The 15813-nt window shown below is 50.5% G+C and overlaps 1 protein-coding gene across 1 annotated transcript in view; it reads left to right on the top strand.

Annotated features, from left to right (window-relative positions):
• LOC133359911 (glutamate--cysteine ligase catalytic subunit-like) overlaps window positions 1–15077 on the top strand; it is a 33885-nt gene extending 18808 nt beyond the window's left edge. Inside the window, exons 5-14 of the mRNA XM_061578470.1 lie at window positions 303–361; window positions 493–629; window positions 8023–8161; window positions 9258–9373; window positions 9973–10065; window positions 10544–10648; window positions 12406–12487; window positions 13073–13158; window positions 14271–14391; window positions 14881–15077. Of these exons, the coding sequence (XP_061434454.1) occupies window positions 303–361; window positions 493–629; window positions 8023–8161; window positions 9258–9373; window positions 9973–10065; window positions 10544–10648; window positions 12406–12487; window positions 13073–13158; window positions 14271–14391; window positions 14881–15077 (1135 nt within the window). The remainder of the gene's footprint in view (window positions 1–302; window positions 362–492; window positions 630–8022; window positions 8162–9257; window positions 9374–9972; window positions 10066–10543; window positions 10649–12405; window positions 12488–13072; window positions 13159–14270; window positions 14392–14880) is intronic.
• Window positions 15078–15813: the final 736 nt, after the last annotated feature.

Genomic DNA, 15813 nt, shown 5'->3' with positions numbered 1-15813 from the left:
AAATACTCTAAACGCATGTTTCTAAATGTGGAGGGAAAAACCAGAGGACCCGGAAAAATTCCACGCAACCAAAGGGACAACATGCAATTCCAAATATACAGGTGGCAGCATAGGGATCGAACTCACGACCTCCTGTATACCAGGAAATGTAGTTAACATCTCGCCACCGTAGTGCCCCGGGATTGACGTCAGGGGGCAGATAATGTTGATGTTGCGGGGTACCATTACGGAGGGCCGTTGCATTCATTTGAATTTCACAGAAACGTCGTCGGGTTTCGTTTTTTGTCATCTCTTGCCCGCAGTACGATTACGAGGAACATCCGCGAGAGGCGAGGAGAGAAGGTCGTGGTGAACGTACCAAGTGGGTATCATTAAAACCAGCCGCCCCCCTCCCCCATTCTTTTCCCTTTCACCTGCAACGTACAACAACAGGAGTATGTGCTGCGCTTCAAACCTCGCTTCCCCCCTCGTCTACCTCCCCCACCCCCCTAGTCTTCAGGGACAGAAACACTCCATCCCCATTCATCGACCAAATCCCGCACGGTGACGAGGAGGCGGCCATCGCGATGAAGGCTGACCACATTTACATGGACGCGACGGGATTCGGCACGGGAAACTGCTGCCTGCAGGTAGAGCTAAGAAAAAAACTATTAAACTATTGTCAGGCATTTCACAACGGTGTAGCAAGTTGAAACTAGACTATTTTAATAAGCAATGCAACTGTGAACCCAAATGATGGACCATATAATAGACCAGTGTGGTCTCCGTCTCTTCATTGGAGGAATAACAGGACTGCATGTGCTCTCTCCTGAAGCCCTTTCGTTGCCAGCAGACCTCAACATTTATATCTAGCTCCCCAAAAGTGCCATACACGAGACAAACATAATTTTTTAAAATTGTAGGAAGGGCAGGTAATGGCTGAGGCGGTGCCGCAAACAACCGCTGGCAGCCAGATCGCCGACAGGACACTTGGCAGGCACGGAAGCAGGCAGGAGACTTGTGGATGGTGTTGTATATGTCGGGTCTTGAAAAATTTATAAAATTAATTAAATTAATACAAATTACATAAAAATGGAAAATGCGTAATTATCAGAAACCATGCTGATTTATGTAAGTATGTGCATAAATTACGCTAATTGTTAATGTTTAATTGTGATTAGTTATGCAAATGCATAGAATCATGCTAATGCATGTCGTTATGATAATTAGGCTCTGCCTCGTTGTCTAGGGTCGTATTATCAATCAGGATAATACAATGAATTGTATGAAGTTAAACAATTGTGATGTAATTATGCTAAATTAAGGTCGGCTTCGTTGTCTAGGGTTGTATTATCAATCAGGATAATACAATTATTCTTGGTTTAACATTTACTGATTGTGTCTTAGTGTTTTTATATCAGGTCTCCAAATTCAAATCTCACCGCAGGATACAGTTCTCATAATTAAGATTATTAAGTATGAACTTTGGAAGGCACCATTCAGACACTTCTGTGTTAAGCAATTTACATTTCTAACCAAAAACATAACACTCTAATATGCTTGGAATTGTCCACACAGTACACCTGGAGGTGTTCTCCTCATTAATCCGTACATTTAACCCTCAATGGTTACGTTTGTAAAATTGGGTAACAGAACAATATATTCATTCCTGAGAGTAACACGAGCATATACGGCAGTTGGAAAAAGTCCTTTAAAATGAATGTGACGATATTCAAACGAACGGCAATAAAGAAACATGTTCCGAAGGCAAAAGTAGGCCTCAATGAATTCATTGGTAAGATTATGTAATTAACGAAATATCTTGGAATAATGGTGTGTGGCAGTGTGCCTGCTTCAGCAAATGCTTATCAATTGGCTAAGGCTTCAATTAATTCGCAGGCAAGATTCTGTGATCAAAAGAAAGATTTCAACACAATAGTCTCTCTGCGAGTGTGTGGATTCATAACATAGGTTTCTAGACGTTTAGTTTCATCAATGAATTCATTGGTAAGTTATGCAATTAACAAAAATAACGACTAACATACTTCTAAACGACCGTATCCACATAACTCAATGGTCATCAATGTTCTTCATCATCAGCTAATAGTTGACGCACTATTATTATTAGTCTTCTTCTTATTCCAGATATGTGCGTGTTGGTGGTTTGTCTTCTTGTTCAACACTGTTGTGTTAAGCAGACGCCGGGCGATGCGTTGTGAGTGTGTGAGTGTGGGGTAGGGTCATACACACAGGGTTTGAATCATTTGGGCGACATACCCATCACTACCTGTGAACAGTGCAAACAGGCTCTATCCCCAGGTGCCCACTCATGTGCACAAGCACGGGAACCCCTCAGCCGCTCATTTGCTAATTTACGCGAATTGGAATTTTCCCTGGAAGCCTCCCGCGCTTCGGAAAGCTTTTGAAGGCTTAGCGCACGGAATCAGAAATTTGAGATTTAGTCTTGTTGGGCAGGGCTTGTAACTGGACATCAATCGGGGGGTTGTGTTGTCTCCCGTACATTAAAAAAACGGCGAGTTCCCGGTGGATGCATGAGGAGCCATCCTATATGCAGCTAGGACTCCGGAAATTTGCAAATCCCTGTCGAGTTGTGACTCGCTGACCTGATGGCTCAACGTAGAGGTCAGAATCCTGTGCAGACGCTCAACCATGCCCTCCGTCTGCGGGTGGTATGGTGATGTGCGTACTTTCTTTGTTCCCAACAAATCGCACACTTCGCGCAACAATTTTGAAGAATTTATTTTTGCCCTGATCAGTCAGAAGACGTTCAGGAGCACCCTTGTCCATTACATAGTCATTGAGGAATGCCTCAGTGATCGTCGCCACCGACTGGTTGGGGAGCTGCCAGGTCATAGGCCATCGTGAAAAATGCTCGACTCCCACTAGGAAATACTTAGTCCCACGAGGGGTAGTGGGAAATGGACCAGGGATGTCCAGAGCAACTATTTCATTTACGCGGGAGACCTGAATCGATTACAATATTGGACAACAAGGTTTCACCAGCGGTTTCTGCCCCATGCACTGCACACACCCTTTCAACAAATTAGTAACATCCTCAGCCATGCTAGGGTAGAAGAAGTCCAGCTTAAGTTGGCCAATGTCTTATGCACACCCAGGTGCAACAGGTGCTCGTGTACCACCCAAATGACCTTGCCCCGCAGGGCAGTGGGCACAACAATGTTATAACGGCACAACCCTCTGTCCCAATGCATGAGCAATCCGCCTCTAAGAATGGGAAAGGCGACACCCGTCGATCCCCACCCACATCATCCTCCCTGACACAGCGTCACAATTTAAGCAGGGAAGCTACCTCAACCTGGAGGCGCCCCATTCGTCTTGGTCCAACCCAATGACGGCATCACGCACCACTGGACCCGCGGCCACTTCAGATGTTACAACCTCGGCTGCTGCCGCAAGGGAAGGGGGCGAGTACTCGTTGGGTGAATTACAGCGCCCGGAGCCCGAAAAACATGCGCACCCGGCAATCACAACAGGATATCAGTGTTCGTGTGTCAGGAGCCTTTGCAATAGGTAACATTTAAGGAATAGTCCTGGAGGACCTCCAACCAACGTGAAAGTTGGCCAGATGGCTGTTTAACACGCAGCGCATATTGTAGCGCTGCGTGGTCAGAGTGCACCTCAAAGCGTCTACCATACAAATAGGTGTGATACTGTTGCACGTAAACCACAATAGCTAACAGTTTCCAGCGTGTGACACAGTACCGTTGTTCGGCCGGAGACAGCTCTCTGCTTCCGTATGCGACAACCCTATCGAAGGCCATCGATATCTGGAGACAGAACAGCTCCAATTCTGGTGTTACTAGCGTCTGTATCAAGGAAGAACAGCAAGGAAAAGTCAGGAAAGCAGAGGGTAGGGGCGTTCACCAAGCCACCCCAAAGCGCAACAAATGCGGCCTCCTCCTCCCCCCAATGGAATTTATGACCCTTTTCCATGAAGTATTGGAGAGGTTTAGTGATGGTAGTGACCCTGACTAAAAAGCAGTGGTAATTTGGATGCAAATCCTATTAAACTGCACACCTCCCCCACCGACGTGGGGGTCGGGCAAATACGAACACGCGCGGTTTTGTCTGGGTCAATCACAATACCCGATTCACTTACTATGTGGCCAAGATACCGAACCAATTTCTGAAGGTGGCCGCACGCATTTTGAGAAAGACAGTGCGTAGCCGTTCCAGGTGTTCGTCAAACGTACGGCTGAAAACTATAACATCATCGAGATATATCACACACGAGTCCCGCTGGAGACCAGCCACAACCAGTTCCATTAATTGCTGGAACATAGCCGGCGTGGAATGAAGACCCATCGGAAGCTGATTAAATTTGAACAAGTCTTGTGGTGTATGAATGGCTGTTTTGGGCTTAGAGGCTTTGTCTAACGGCAACTGCCAAAACCCGGATAGGAGATCAAGAGTGGAAAAGAACCGCGTTCCTGCTAGAGCATAATGTGAATCGTCCATTCGAGGTAGAAGATACGCATCAGCAACAGGGACCTTATTAACCTTACGGAAGTCAACACAAAAGCGCAAGCTACCATCCTGCTTTTTAACAACTACAATTGGGGCTCCCCATGGGCTGGTGGATGATTAAATAATATTTGTGGCTAACATTTTGTCAACCACCAGCCAAACGTGTTCTTCTTCCTTAGGGCTCAACCGGTAGGGATTCTGCCGGATGGGAGTAGCGTCACGCGTATCAATGTGATGACTCAAAAGAATAGTGCGGCCGATGTCAAAGTTCCCTTTAGCTAAAAACATCTGAAAATTCGCGCAAAAGCGCCCTCAATTTCCCCCTCTGGACCTTGGACAAATCCGTATTCTCCGAACAAAGCGTATCCATCCACCCCTCATCAGGACTTTGGTGGGGCCGCGTATTCGATGTGGCACCCACACTGCCAACAATGCTTTCCTCATAAAGCACTGGTGACGCATGAGCTAGCATGGTATCTTCTTCGACAAACGTGTCTAAACCCTGCGTTATGAACCTGAATGAAGGGTTCCTGATCGTTGGATACCAACATCTGAGCCCCTACTAACGTCAATCCACGACTGGCTTCATTAGGTCCCAAGAGAATTCCTCCCGCCGTCACTTCCTGGTCTAGTGGCTTTCACAATCGTAGGGGGACCAACATTCGTGCGTCGGGGGGAATTTTAACCATCCTTCATGCAAATGCTTGCACGGTAGCGTTAGCTGTGCACAAGCAAGTGGGAGAAGGCAAGAATGCTATTCAACGGCGGGATGGTAATTCCAGGCACCTCTGGTCAATCTAAATTTCCAGGGGCATCCTTCCCAGAAAATCAGTCCCGAGCAAGCAAGGAATAGCAAAGGACGTTGAAACAAGAACTGGTCCCCATAAATTTGACATCCAAAATACACACCTCTGTTGTTATTATCCCAATGAGCCGCCGTTTGTGGTGAAGCACAGAGCTTCGACAGAGCATAAGGAACAACAATTAGGGGTCAAGATATTATAAATCAACTCTGAAATGATGGTCGCTGACACACTGGTGTCAACGAGCATCCTAATTTCAACCCCTTCTATCAATCAAATGACAGCGGATGAACCTTTAGTCACGGCCACCACTCAATTGGCCAGCTTTGACCACTGACCCAGTAGGAGCGGCCGGCCGGCCCGATTGAAGTCAGAATCCTCTTGCACCGACGCACGACCGGAACAGAAACTGAATGAAAGAGATGGGTGTGGGATGTGTCGTGACTCGCCTTCGGGTGCAGTGGAGCAAAGGACGGTCGGGCAGATGATGGTGGTGGTCCGGGGAGGCATCGTCGTGGCACGCGTCAGCCCTACGAGACATGCCCTAGCAGGCCACAGCTGTAGTACATGACGAGCCCGCTCCCAGGACGAGATGTCTTCCGCCATCGCTGGTCTTCCGCCCATCCCACCATGCCGTCCCCTCACCCGCCTCCGCTCTGGGTTGATGCGCAGGCTGGGATGGGCTCTACGTCTTCAGGTGTATTCGTCCCCTCACAGGACGTGGTACACCCCGCCAACCCCTTGTGCCATTGCAAGAGCTGTTGAGCCTGGATGCATCTTTCAACATTGATAGGCGAAAGATGGTCGTCTACAGGCGGCAGGACGATATTGAGGTCCTTAGCCAAAGCCAGCAATCTCTCGAGGACCAACGAGTCGACTCCGTTGTGGCCCATCCTCGGAAAGGCAGCCTTCACTAGCATCAAAAGTGCGCTATGGAAGTCGAGGGGAACTTGTGGTGCATGTTCGACGGTGACTTGTAAATTGCTGCCATTTGGTCAAAGGCTTGAGTCAGCATGGTCCTCTTTGACGGTGGGATGGTGAGAAACACTGCCAGGGCGTCGTCATCAATGACTCCACCTCGGTCCACTCCGCTAAGTCGGTGTTCATCAGGAACCGACGCTTGACGGCCACCCAGTCCCCTCCGGCGGCTGTAAATTATTTCACGAAGGGCAGTCATCACCGGAGAGATGGAATTTCCACAGGCGATTTGGATGTAGCTTCGGATTTGGCGGGCTCTGCACTCTTCTCTTCTGACAAGATGGCAGCCACAAGCGCGGACTGCGCCACAGAGGTTCCCACTTGGGGGGAAATGGCGGCGGAGGCTTTGTTTCCACGCGGTTCCGCTGCACCTCCGTCAACCGCTGGCTCCTTGCGGTGGAGCTCCATGACGATTGACGCTGTGGCTTGCAGGAGCTCTGAAAGGCTGGAGTATGCCATCCGGCGCTCCTTCCCCGATGGTAGTGAGCCGTTGCGCGCCGGGTCGGTGCACTACTCCGCCGACAGCACCTCAGGGGTTGCCATCCCCCATGCTGTTTGAGGGATGAGGTCTTCATCTTCATTGTCCGATGTCCTGGTACGTAGTCTGCATCACGTAGTCATGCCCTAAGACTTCTACACTCTTTGGATCTTTCGGTGAAGTAACATAGGTATAAAATAAAATAAATCACTACATTTCGGGAGCAACACAAGTGTCCGTCATCAGGTGGGAAAGCATGATCTGCTGCTGAGGCAGACTGTTTTAAAAGGTTTGAAATGGGTGTAGCCCAAGGGTCATAAAGAAGTGGACAGGGCTAGTGATATTAATGTGAGAAATTAGCATGTAACTGTAAGAATGGAGAGCGGTGCAATCCAAAGGCATGAGAGCGCAATCCAAAGGACATGTGAGCATGAGAGTGCAATGCAAAGGACATGGAAGCATGAGAGATGTAAGAGAGAGGCACGTGTGCCTTTTGGCGTCATCTGGTCGAACACCCTGAGACCGTCTCTGGTGTGGACCAATCAATTTCAAGGACAATGCATACATTATCAGAGTGCTGTGTTTGTTTGCATTTTGACCACAGGTATTGTGATCAAAATGCAAACATTATCCCTTGTAAAAAGGTGTCAGTTTTGTGCCAAATAAAAGGGTAAAAAAACTATTATATTTTGCTACTGGCAAAGGAGGTCTTATGATGTACCATATGTTTTCGGCATTTGGAGGCCGAGAAGACCAGAATCAGTGATTTAGCTGATAATGTGTTCAAAGAGGTAGTTATATATCTGGACAGCAGAGTGAAGCAGAGCTTCTGTCCAGGGAGCAATGTTCTGGGAACCTGGGGGAGGCAAGGGCATGCCGGGATCAGAAACATCTTCTGGATCGCCAACCCAGACAAGCCCCTGGCTGAATTCAAGCCCTGATTTGGCTGTGCTTCCTTGTTCGCGCCTGTTAACTGATCACTGGACAGCGCTTGAGATATCGTGACTCGTCGGTGATAAACACCGCGTTGCAATTAACTCTGCAGGGGGAGTATGTACGTGCTCGCGAAAATACGTGACTATGGATCGGAACATTTAGCTCTGGACATTTTAAATAATAATAAACATCATAACGCGTTGTTCCCTAGGCACCGGGTTGATTGCCATTTGTTTTTGCAGCCTTCGGTTGTCGTTGCCATGAGGCGACAGCGTTGAGCTGGCACCACTGAGAATCTTCACAATCAAAATATCAATCTGCGCATCTCCCTTTTTGCAGCCCCTGACAACGTGCAAGTGGCGAATCGCCAAATCGCGGTTTGACTCCATCGACAGCTTCCTGTCGCCCGGCGGAGCGCAGTTCAATGACCTGGAGCTGCCCAAGGACGAGGACGTCCACCTGCAGCTCCTGGATGCAGGCACGGAATTTCTGCCTGCTATGCTCACCTCCACTGCCAGGCTCACCTCCCCCAACATTCTCACCTCCCCTGCTTTACTCACCTCCCCTGTCGTACTCGCCGCTCACCTCCTCTGCCATGCTCACCTCCCCCGTCGCGCTCACCTCTCTGCAACAATTACCTCCCCCGCCATGCTCACCTCTCCCCTCCTTCAATTTCACCGACCGTTTATTGGGGTTATGGATTAATCGCGCATGCTGTGAAACACCAAAGGATTTTTGACTTGCCGTGCCGGTGCAACTATCTACTGCTCTCACTGGTCGAGGGCACGTGACTCGGTGCTGCGTGACCACAGGCATGCCGGCGAGGAAATCATGATACGCCACGTCGATTGTGATTGGGCTGAGTACGTCTACTGGCTGGTGTCCCTTGCAGGCCCCCAGTTCCCAACCTCCATCTGCTCCAGCTCTCCCCTCTTCGCTTTTTAAACTGGTTAGATCGAGGATATCAAGGCAATCGGTAAGGTTTTTCACTTAAACAAAACATACCCAATTAGTTACTTGTTCAGCACACCAGTTGGGTGTTGGAGAGTAAACCCTACAACATTTACAATTCGAGTACTGCGATATTTCTGCTGGTAATTCCAGGAGCAATTAAGACCAAAACAGGAGTAATTTTCCCCATTTCTGGCTATCGCCTAATGAAGCTGGTTTTAATTATTTTATTTTTAGATTTGTCAATGCAATGTGTTTTTCTTCTTAATCTAGTGACATGCAATGTGTGTTTGCATGAGCTGTGTGTGCATGTGGAGAAGAGGTAGTGTAGCAGTAAGCACGTGCTGCTCTACGAAACTGGTGACCAGTGATGATTAACTGAACTGTTCGTGGGCCTCCCCTAGGTCGACTCAACCTCAAATGAGTACCTGGTGTGGTGTGTAAGCATCGCTACTGGGGAGACAAAGACGGTTGGACGTGGTGCTGGCCATGTACTCCCCTCGTATACCGTTCCAGCCGTCATCGGTGCTCTCTAACAGCGCTTGCTCGCAGCAGCCTCTGTTCAAGGGCACACGGGGGGGAACTTTGTATCTTTTTGCATGAGCCGTGCCTCTGGCTCACAGGCATCGATCCGCTGCTCGCTCAGCACTTTGCTCACCTCTTCATCCGCGACCCCCTCGTGCTGTTCTGCGAGAAGATCCATGCCGACGACGATGAGAACGAGGCCTACCACTTTGAAGTGAGTCATCCGCCAGTGTACTTTATGAATATTATTCCGCTTGTTTACCCATAAAGGTCTCGCCAGGTCCCAAAAATATTTTGCAGGAGGGTGCCGCCAATTTTTGCATAAGCGGGGGGGGGGGGGGGGGTTGGGATATTGCTGCAGCTGCCTCTGTGTGCTGCTAATTTGAGTAATTTGCAGGTAAATTTCAGCATTTTATGTTGTTTGGCAAACGTCAGTTGCATCGCATGGTGTATTTTTTTAAAGCTGTGGGTTGAAACCGGGGAACCCGTAGGAGACCCATAAAGAACAGGAGGAAAAACAGACACAAAAATTTCCACGCTGAAAGGTCCCCAAGTCGGGAATCTAACCCAGGCATCTTCCTGCTTTGAGATGTGTTAATACCGATCCGCCCTGCCAACCCTCGAATTCCCCACTTGCGGTGCTACCAGTCGTGTGCCTACCTAACCGGTAACCCCATAAAATATTCCGTGAGAAGTGATAGCCTGACTGGAGAACACCCGCAAGGGATCGGCACGTGTCTTCCGTGATCGTGGGCGCTGGCCGGAGCGCCCACCCCGTGTGCGTGCGTGTATCCGTGTGCATGTGCATTGCAGTGCATCCAGTCCACAAACTGGCAGACATTACGCTTCAAACCTCCACCGCCGAACACCAACATCGGGTGGCGCGTCGAGTTCCGGCCGATGGACGTAAGCCTCTCCGAGAGGGCGACGCGGATTATACGTTGAGGTGGAGTCATACTGAGATGCCTCTGAGGCTTGGGAAAAAGAGGTGATGATGGGAGGAGGGAATTTCAAAATGGAGCAGTACATGCGAAGAAGCAGAACCAGAAGCGTTCTGACCCCGCAGTGTAGTGAGTTAGTGGGTGAATAAGTGAGTGGATGAGTGAGTGAGCGATTGAGTCGGTGGGCGAGTGTTGTTGTTGTTGTTACATGCAGTGTGGTTATTGAGTGAATGAGTGAGCGGGTGAGTGAGTGGGCGATTGAGTGGTTGAATGAGTGTGTGGGCGAGTGTGTGGGCGAGTGTGTTATTGTTGTTGTCACATGCAGTGTGGTGAGTGAGTGGATGAGCGTGTGAGTGAGCGGAGGACTGAGTGAGTGTGCTGTGACATGCAATCGTGGTGGTTGAGCAGTGTGGGTCAGATGAAGCAGGCAGCGTGTGATGCAGGTGCAGCTCACGGACTTTGAGAACGCGGCGTACGTGGTGTTTGTGGTGTTGCTCACGCGCGTCATCATCTCCTATGGTCTCAACTTCCTCGTGCCACTGTCAAAGGTAAGGAGTCGCGTCCCTCCCACCGACCATGCGAGCGCTGCCGGGAGGCTCATCCTGGTCGCATTGCAACCCATCCACTTGTATATAGGCTGGCGCAAGTGGTAGCGCTTGTGCCTCAGAGTAAGAATGGCCTGGGTTCGATTCCCGACTCGGGCACGTGTGAGCATTACGGCAAGGCTCGACCAGGTCGCATTACAATTCAGCGGAAACAGGAATTGCGGGAATGTTTGAAACAGCACGACGCTGCAGCCCGACTTCCTAACCTAGTTCCACCCACTCACTGATTCTAGACACGTGCCTGAGCTGCGCAGAATCTGTCAATCCCAGATCCATTTCTTCAGCCATCTTCGGGCCCACAGATAATCCGACTTTTATATGGAAGACAAGTATCCTCGATTGTGACGGATAGCCTATGACAATGGTAGAGCTTGTGCCTCAGAGTTAGAATGCCCTGGGTTCTCTTGCCGATTCGGGTACCTTTATGAGTGGATTTTGTTCTGCATGGGTTTCCTCCAGGTTCTCTGGTTTCCTCCCATAGCTTAAACAACAAAAACACCTCCACACAAAATGTAACTTGTACGTTAGTCCCTCGGTTAACAGTGACATCAGGATGACGGTTTTTGCAGTCAACGTTTCACCTCCCATAATGACCCCATAATTTCGACTCACGTTAGCATTGTGACTAACGGTACGTTTTCGTTACGTACACCGCTCCCCACACAGTGCCGCTAGCGCTGCAAGGTTGCCATCTCCTGGCTCAGGCTAGGGTATGGCAGTGCAGCAAGTGGATTCATTGCCATCTGTATTCCATCTGCAACCCCCCCCCTTCCGTTCACACACAGTGGGTTTTCTTTGAGTGCTCTGCTTTCCTCCCACGTGTACAAACACACGTTCATAGAGTTGGCCTAAGCGTCCAAATACAGTGACTCCTCTTACGAACGAGTTAGGTTCCAAAGGTCTGTTCATAAATCGATTTGTTCATAAGTCCAACTTTACTCCCGTCGATTCCAAACCCATTGTACGGCATGTACACTAAACTCGGGGAATGGGTTCAAAAGTTGAAGTATCTCATGTAGTTGTTGATGCCACTGTTTTCTTTATGTTCTGCAGATGTAGATGCCACTGGTTCTTTAAGTTCTGCAGATGTAGATGCCACTGATTATTCATGTTCTGCAGATTAACCTATAGGCGCGACTCCGGGGTCCCATAAGCCCCTGGCTCTCGCATAAACTGCTTTGCAAAGTATTTTTATCAAAGTTTCAAAGTTTTGCTTCTTCTGCGCATTCGTCCTCGCTGCGCTTAGACGACATGACAACAGAATGATCCATGCCAGGTGGTTTGCGGCGTTTCTGTGTGTGGTGGGACGGAGTCGGCAAAAACAAATTAGTTACGGTTGAATATCCGTTTATTCGGGACCCCGGGGTCCCACCATAAGGTTCAGATGTAGATGCCACCACTGACATCAATTGCGCTTCAGTTGAATTTATGACTGTTCGGTCTGTTCGTATCTCCAAAAATTCGTAAGTCGAATGTTCATACGTAGAGGAGTCCCTGTATTGGGCCTCAGAGCTTGGAAATTTTTTAGCACCAGGCTCTGGTTCCGGCGCCCCTCAATATTACAAAAACTGCAGCGCATTACAAATGTTATTTTTTTAAATTTGCGACTTTTTTATTGCTTCTCTCAAGCACCTTTGGTGCATAAGGTTGCCGCCTGAATGTTTGGCACGTCCCTGACCATCAATTCTCTTCTGTCGCAGGTAGATCAGAACATCAGGAAGGCGCAGAAGAGGAACGCTGTGCTGGAGGAGATGTTTTATTTCAGGAAGGACATTCAAGCAGGCAAGTCGAGCCATTACAAATCAGACGTTGTCTTTTTCACAACTTTACTCTGATTGTGCTCTCGGTGTCGAGTCACGAGATGAAGAATACATTCAGAAATCTCACATGGCAGTGACCCACCCCCATCCCCGTGTTAGACAATAGCCCACAGAAGTGAATATCCCGGAACTATTTTTGAGATCCCTTCTGCAAATGACCTCCATGTCACATGGTAGGGGGCAGCACTCTCCTACTTGCCCCGCTGCCAACAGCAATGTTTGTTGCATGGCAATCAACGCGATATTTGAAGTCTCACAGCTGGAATTTGGCGAAGTTAAGTGCAGAACCAAATTTTACGTCATGGATTTTGTAATTTTTGAGCAATCATTGTTGACCGGGCTGAGACCATCTACTCATCGCAGCGGTGTGGGCTCAGCCACTCTGATCTCCAAGCCAACGATCTGGACCTCCTCGCAACCCAAGCCTTCACCCCAGCCTGCCCTGCATGTTTGTGCACATCACACGCGCGCTTAACCTCGCTCACGGTCGCTCGCCAACTCGCGTGAACGTCAAATTGCCATGCGGTTTCTATTTTTTTGTGGCCAGAGGTGGACGCTCCCCCAGCAGACGGCACCGAGTCCGAGGGCGAGGTGGGGATCCTCATGAGCATTGACACCATCATCAACGGCAAGGTGGGCAACCCGGCGGGGCAGGGCGCACAGTCATCCTCATAGTGTCAGGCCCTGTGGGCTCTTGCAGCATCAGGCTCACCCTTTGCCATCCACCGCCATGGCTGTCCAGAGCACCGCAACAATCTCTGCTGTATAACGTCTCACTCACCGTTTTGCGCGGTGGCATAGTGGTCGGCATGCTGTGGCTAACATCAGTTGTGGAGCGAAATCTGAACCAGTTCTGGAGACTCCGCCACGCACCCCCCCCCCCGTGCCCATGAAAACCCCATGCTGACGCATGTGATGAATGGTCAAAACCCCATGACTGCTTGGGGAGGCCATCATCGAAGCGGTGGATTGACAGTTGTACATTATGATTAGAGCTCGTCTCCCAGTGATCATGTGAGCTGCCTTCAAGCATGCAGCTCCACTCAAACCAGTCACTGGCACTTCCCGTGCTGCAGACTGGCTCACCACTTCAGTCATGGATCCATCCCACATATAATCATCAGCCATGATCAATACACTGCTGGATTCAGGCCTCCACCAAGTCATTGCCATTTGTCGCCATCCTTTGATGCAACAAATCGATGTGACAAGCCTGGTGAGAGTAACACTGATAAACTGAAGGCTGCAGCTGACACTGCCTGCCATGGCGTGGTGTGCTGCGGTGCAGTGTGATCAATTGTAATGTGGTGTGCTGTGGTGTGGGGTGTGGTGTGTACGGTGTGCTAGGGTGTGTGCGGTATGTGATGTGTGGGCTGTGCTCTGATGTGTTGTGTGTGCTGTGATATGTGCGGTGTGTGCTGTGACGTTTGCGGTGTGTGCTATGGTGTTTGCGGTGTGCTGTGATGTGTGGTACGTGCTGTGATGTGTGTGGTGTGTGCTGTAGTGTTTGCGGTGTGTGCTGTAGTGTTTACGGTGTGCTGTGCTGTGTGTAGTGTGCTGTGGTGTGTGCAGAGTGCTGTGGTGTGTGCGGAGTGCTGTGGTATTTACGGTGTGCTGTAATGTGTGCAGTGTGCTATGATGTGTGCGGTGTGCTGTAGTGTTTACGGTGTGCTGTGGTGTGTGCGGAGTGCTGTGGTATTTACGGTGAGCTGTGATGTGTGCTGTCGTGTGCTGTGCAAGCACAGGTGGGGTTATTCCAGGGCCTCGTCCCCATAGTCAACAGCTTCCTGGAAGACATGGAGGTGGACGTGGAGACTCGGTGCACGATCTCCCACTACATGGAGCTCATCAGCAAGCGTGCGTCCGGTGAGTGCACTCCAGCGGATCATCACCCCTTCTCCAAGTGCGAGCGATGAGGAGTCCTGATCTCGTGCAAGCCTCATCGTCGCTGTGCAGGGGATGATGGCTGACAGACGAGACCGGTGTTGGAATGGCAGCCATAAGAGGGGAAGCAACCGAGGAGGTGATGACTGCAGATTGTTGATGGCCAGGAGCATAGAAGCGGGAGCGTTGTACAGTACAATTGATTTTGGGGACACTGCCTTCCGCTGCCGACGACGTAGCACCGCAGCAGCATGTAACGCCTCGGCGTGCACGGTGGTCGCCCATCCAAGCGCTCTCCGGGCTCAGGAATCCTGATCGGGTTGCGTGGTGCGACAAGCTTGGGCGCCTAACGTGCGCGAGAGACTCCGCACACCGCTACGTGCATGGGAGCGGTGGTCGTCGTTGTCTCCTCCTCCGCTGCCGCTGACGACGCTGCGGCGACCGCGTGCGCGTCTCGTTGGTTTCCCCCAGGGGAGCTAGGAACGACGGCCCAGCGGCTTCGCGCCTTCGTGAGCGGCCACCCCGACTACGCACACGACAGCGTCATCTCGGAGCGCGTCAACTATGACCTAATGCTGCGTTGTGACGCCCTGTTGCGTTCGCGGCCCCACCGCCATGGCGCGGACCCCTTGCACGAGCTCAGCCACGGCGCTTGCCAGACTGGCTAGCTTACGTCACTCGTCACGCTCAGCGCACTTACCACGCCCACCATGCTCGCGATCCTCACCACACTCACCTCACCACACTCACCTCATTCGCCATGCTTACCTCGCTCACCGCACTGACCTCGGTCACCACGCTCACCACACTCACCATGCTCACCATGCTTATCACACTCTCCTCACTCACCTTGCTCCCCGCGCTCACCACACTTGCAACAATCACCGCGCTCACCACACTTGCAACAATCACCGCGCTCACCACACTTGCAACAATCACCGCGCTCACCACACTTGCAACAATCACCGCGCTCACCACACTTGCAACAATCACCGCGCTCACCACACTTGCAACAATCACCGCGCTCACCACACTTGCAACAATCACCGCGCTCACCACACTTGCAACAATCACCGCGCTCACCACACTTGCAACAATCACCGCGCTCGCCACACTTGCAACAATCACCGCGCTCGCCACACTTGCAACAATCACCGCGCTCGCCACACTTGCAACAATCACCGCGCTCGCCACACTTGCAACAATCACCGCGCTCGCCACACTTGCAACAATCACCGCGCTCGCCACACTTGCAACAATCACCGCGCTCGCCACACTTGCAACAATCACCGCGCTCGCCACACTTGCAACAATCACCGCGCTCGCCACACTTGCAACAATCACCGCGCTCGCCACACTTGCAACAATCACCGCGCTCACCACACTTGCAACAATCACCGCGCT

This window comes from Lethenteron reissneri, chromosome 66 (genome assembly GCF_015708825.2).
Source record: "Lethenteron reissneri isolate LAM-NWPU_2019-01 chromosome 66, ASM1570882v1, whole genome shotgun sequence".
Classification (NCBI taxonomy): domain Eukaryota; kingdom Metazoa; phylum Chordata; class Hyperoartia; order Petromyzontiformes; family Petromyzontidae; genus Lethenteron; species Lethenteron reissneri.
Note: the sequence above shows the minus strand (reverse complement) of the source record. Positions and strands in the feature narration are given on the sequence as shown.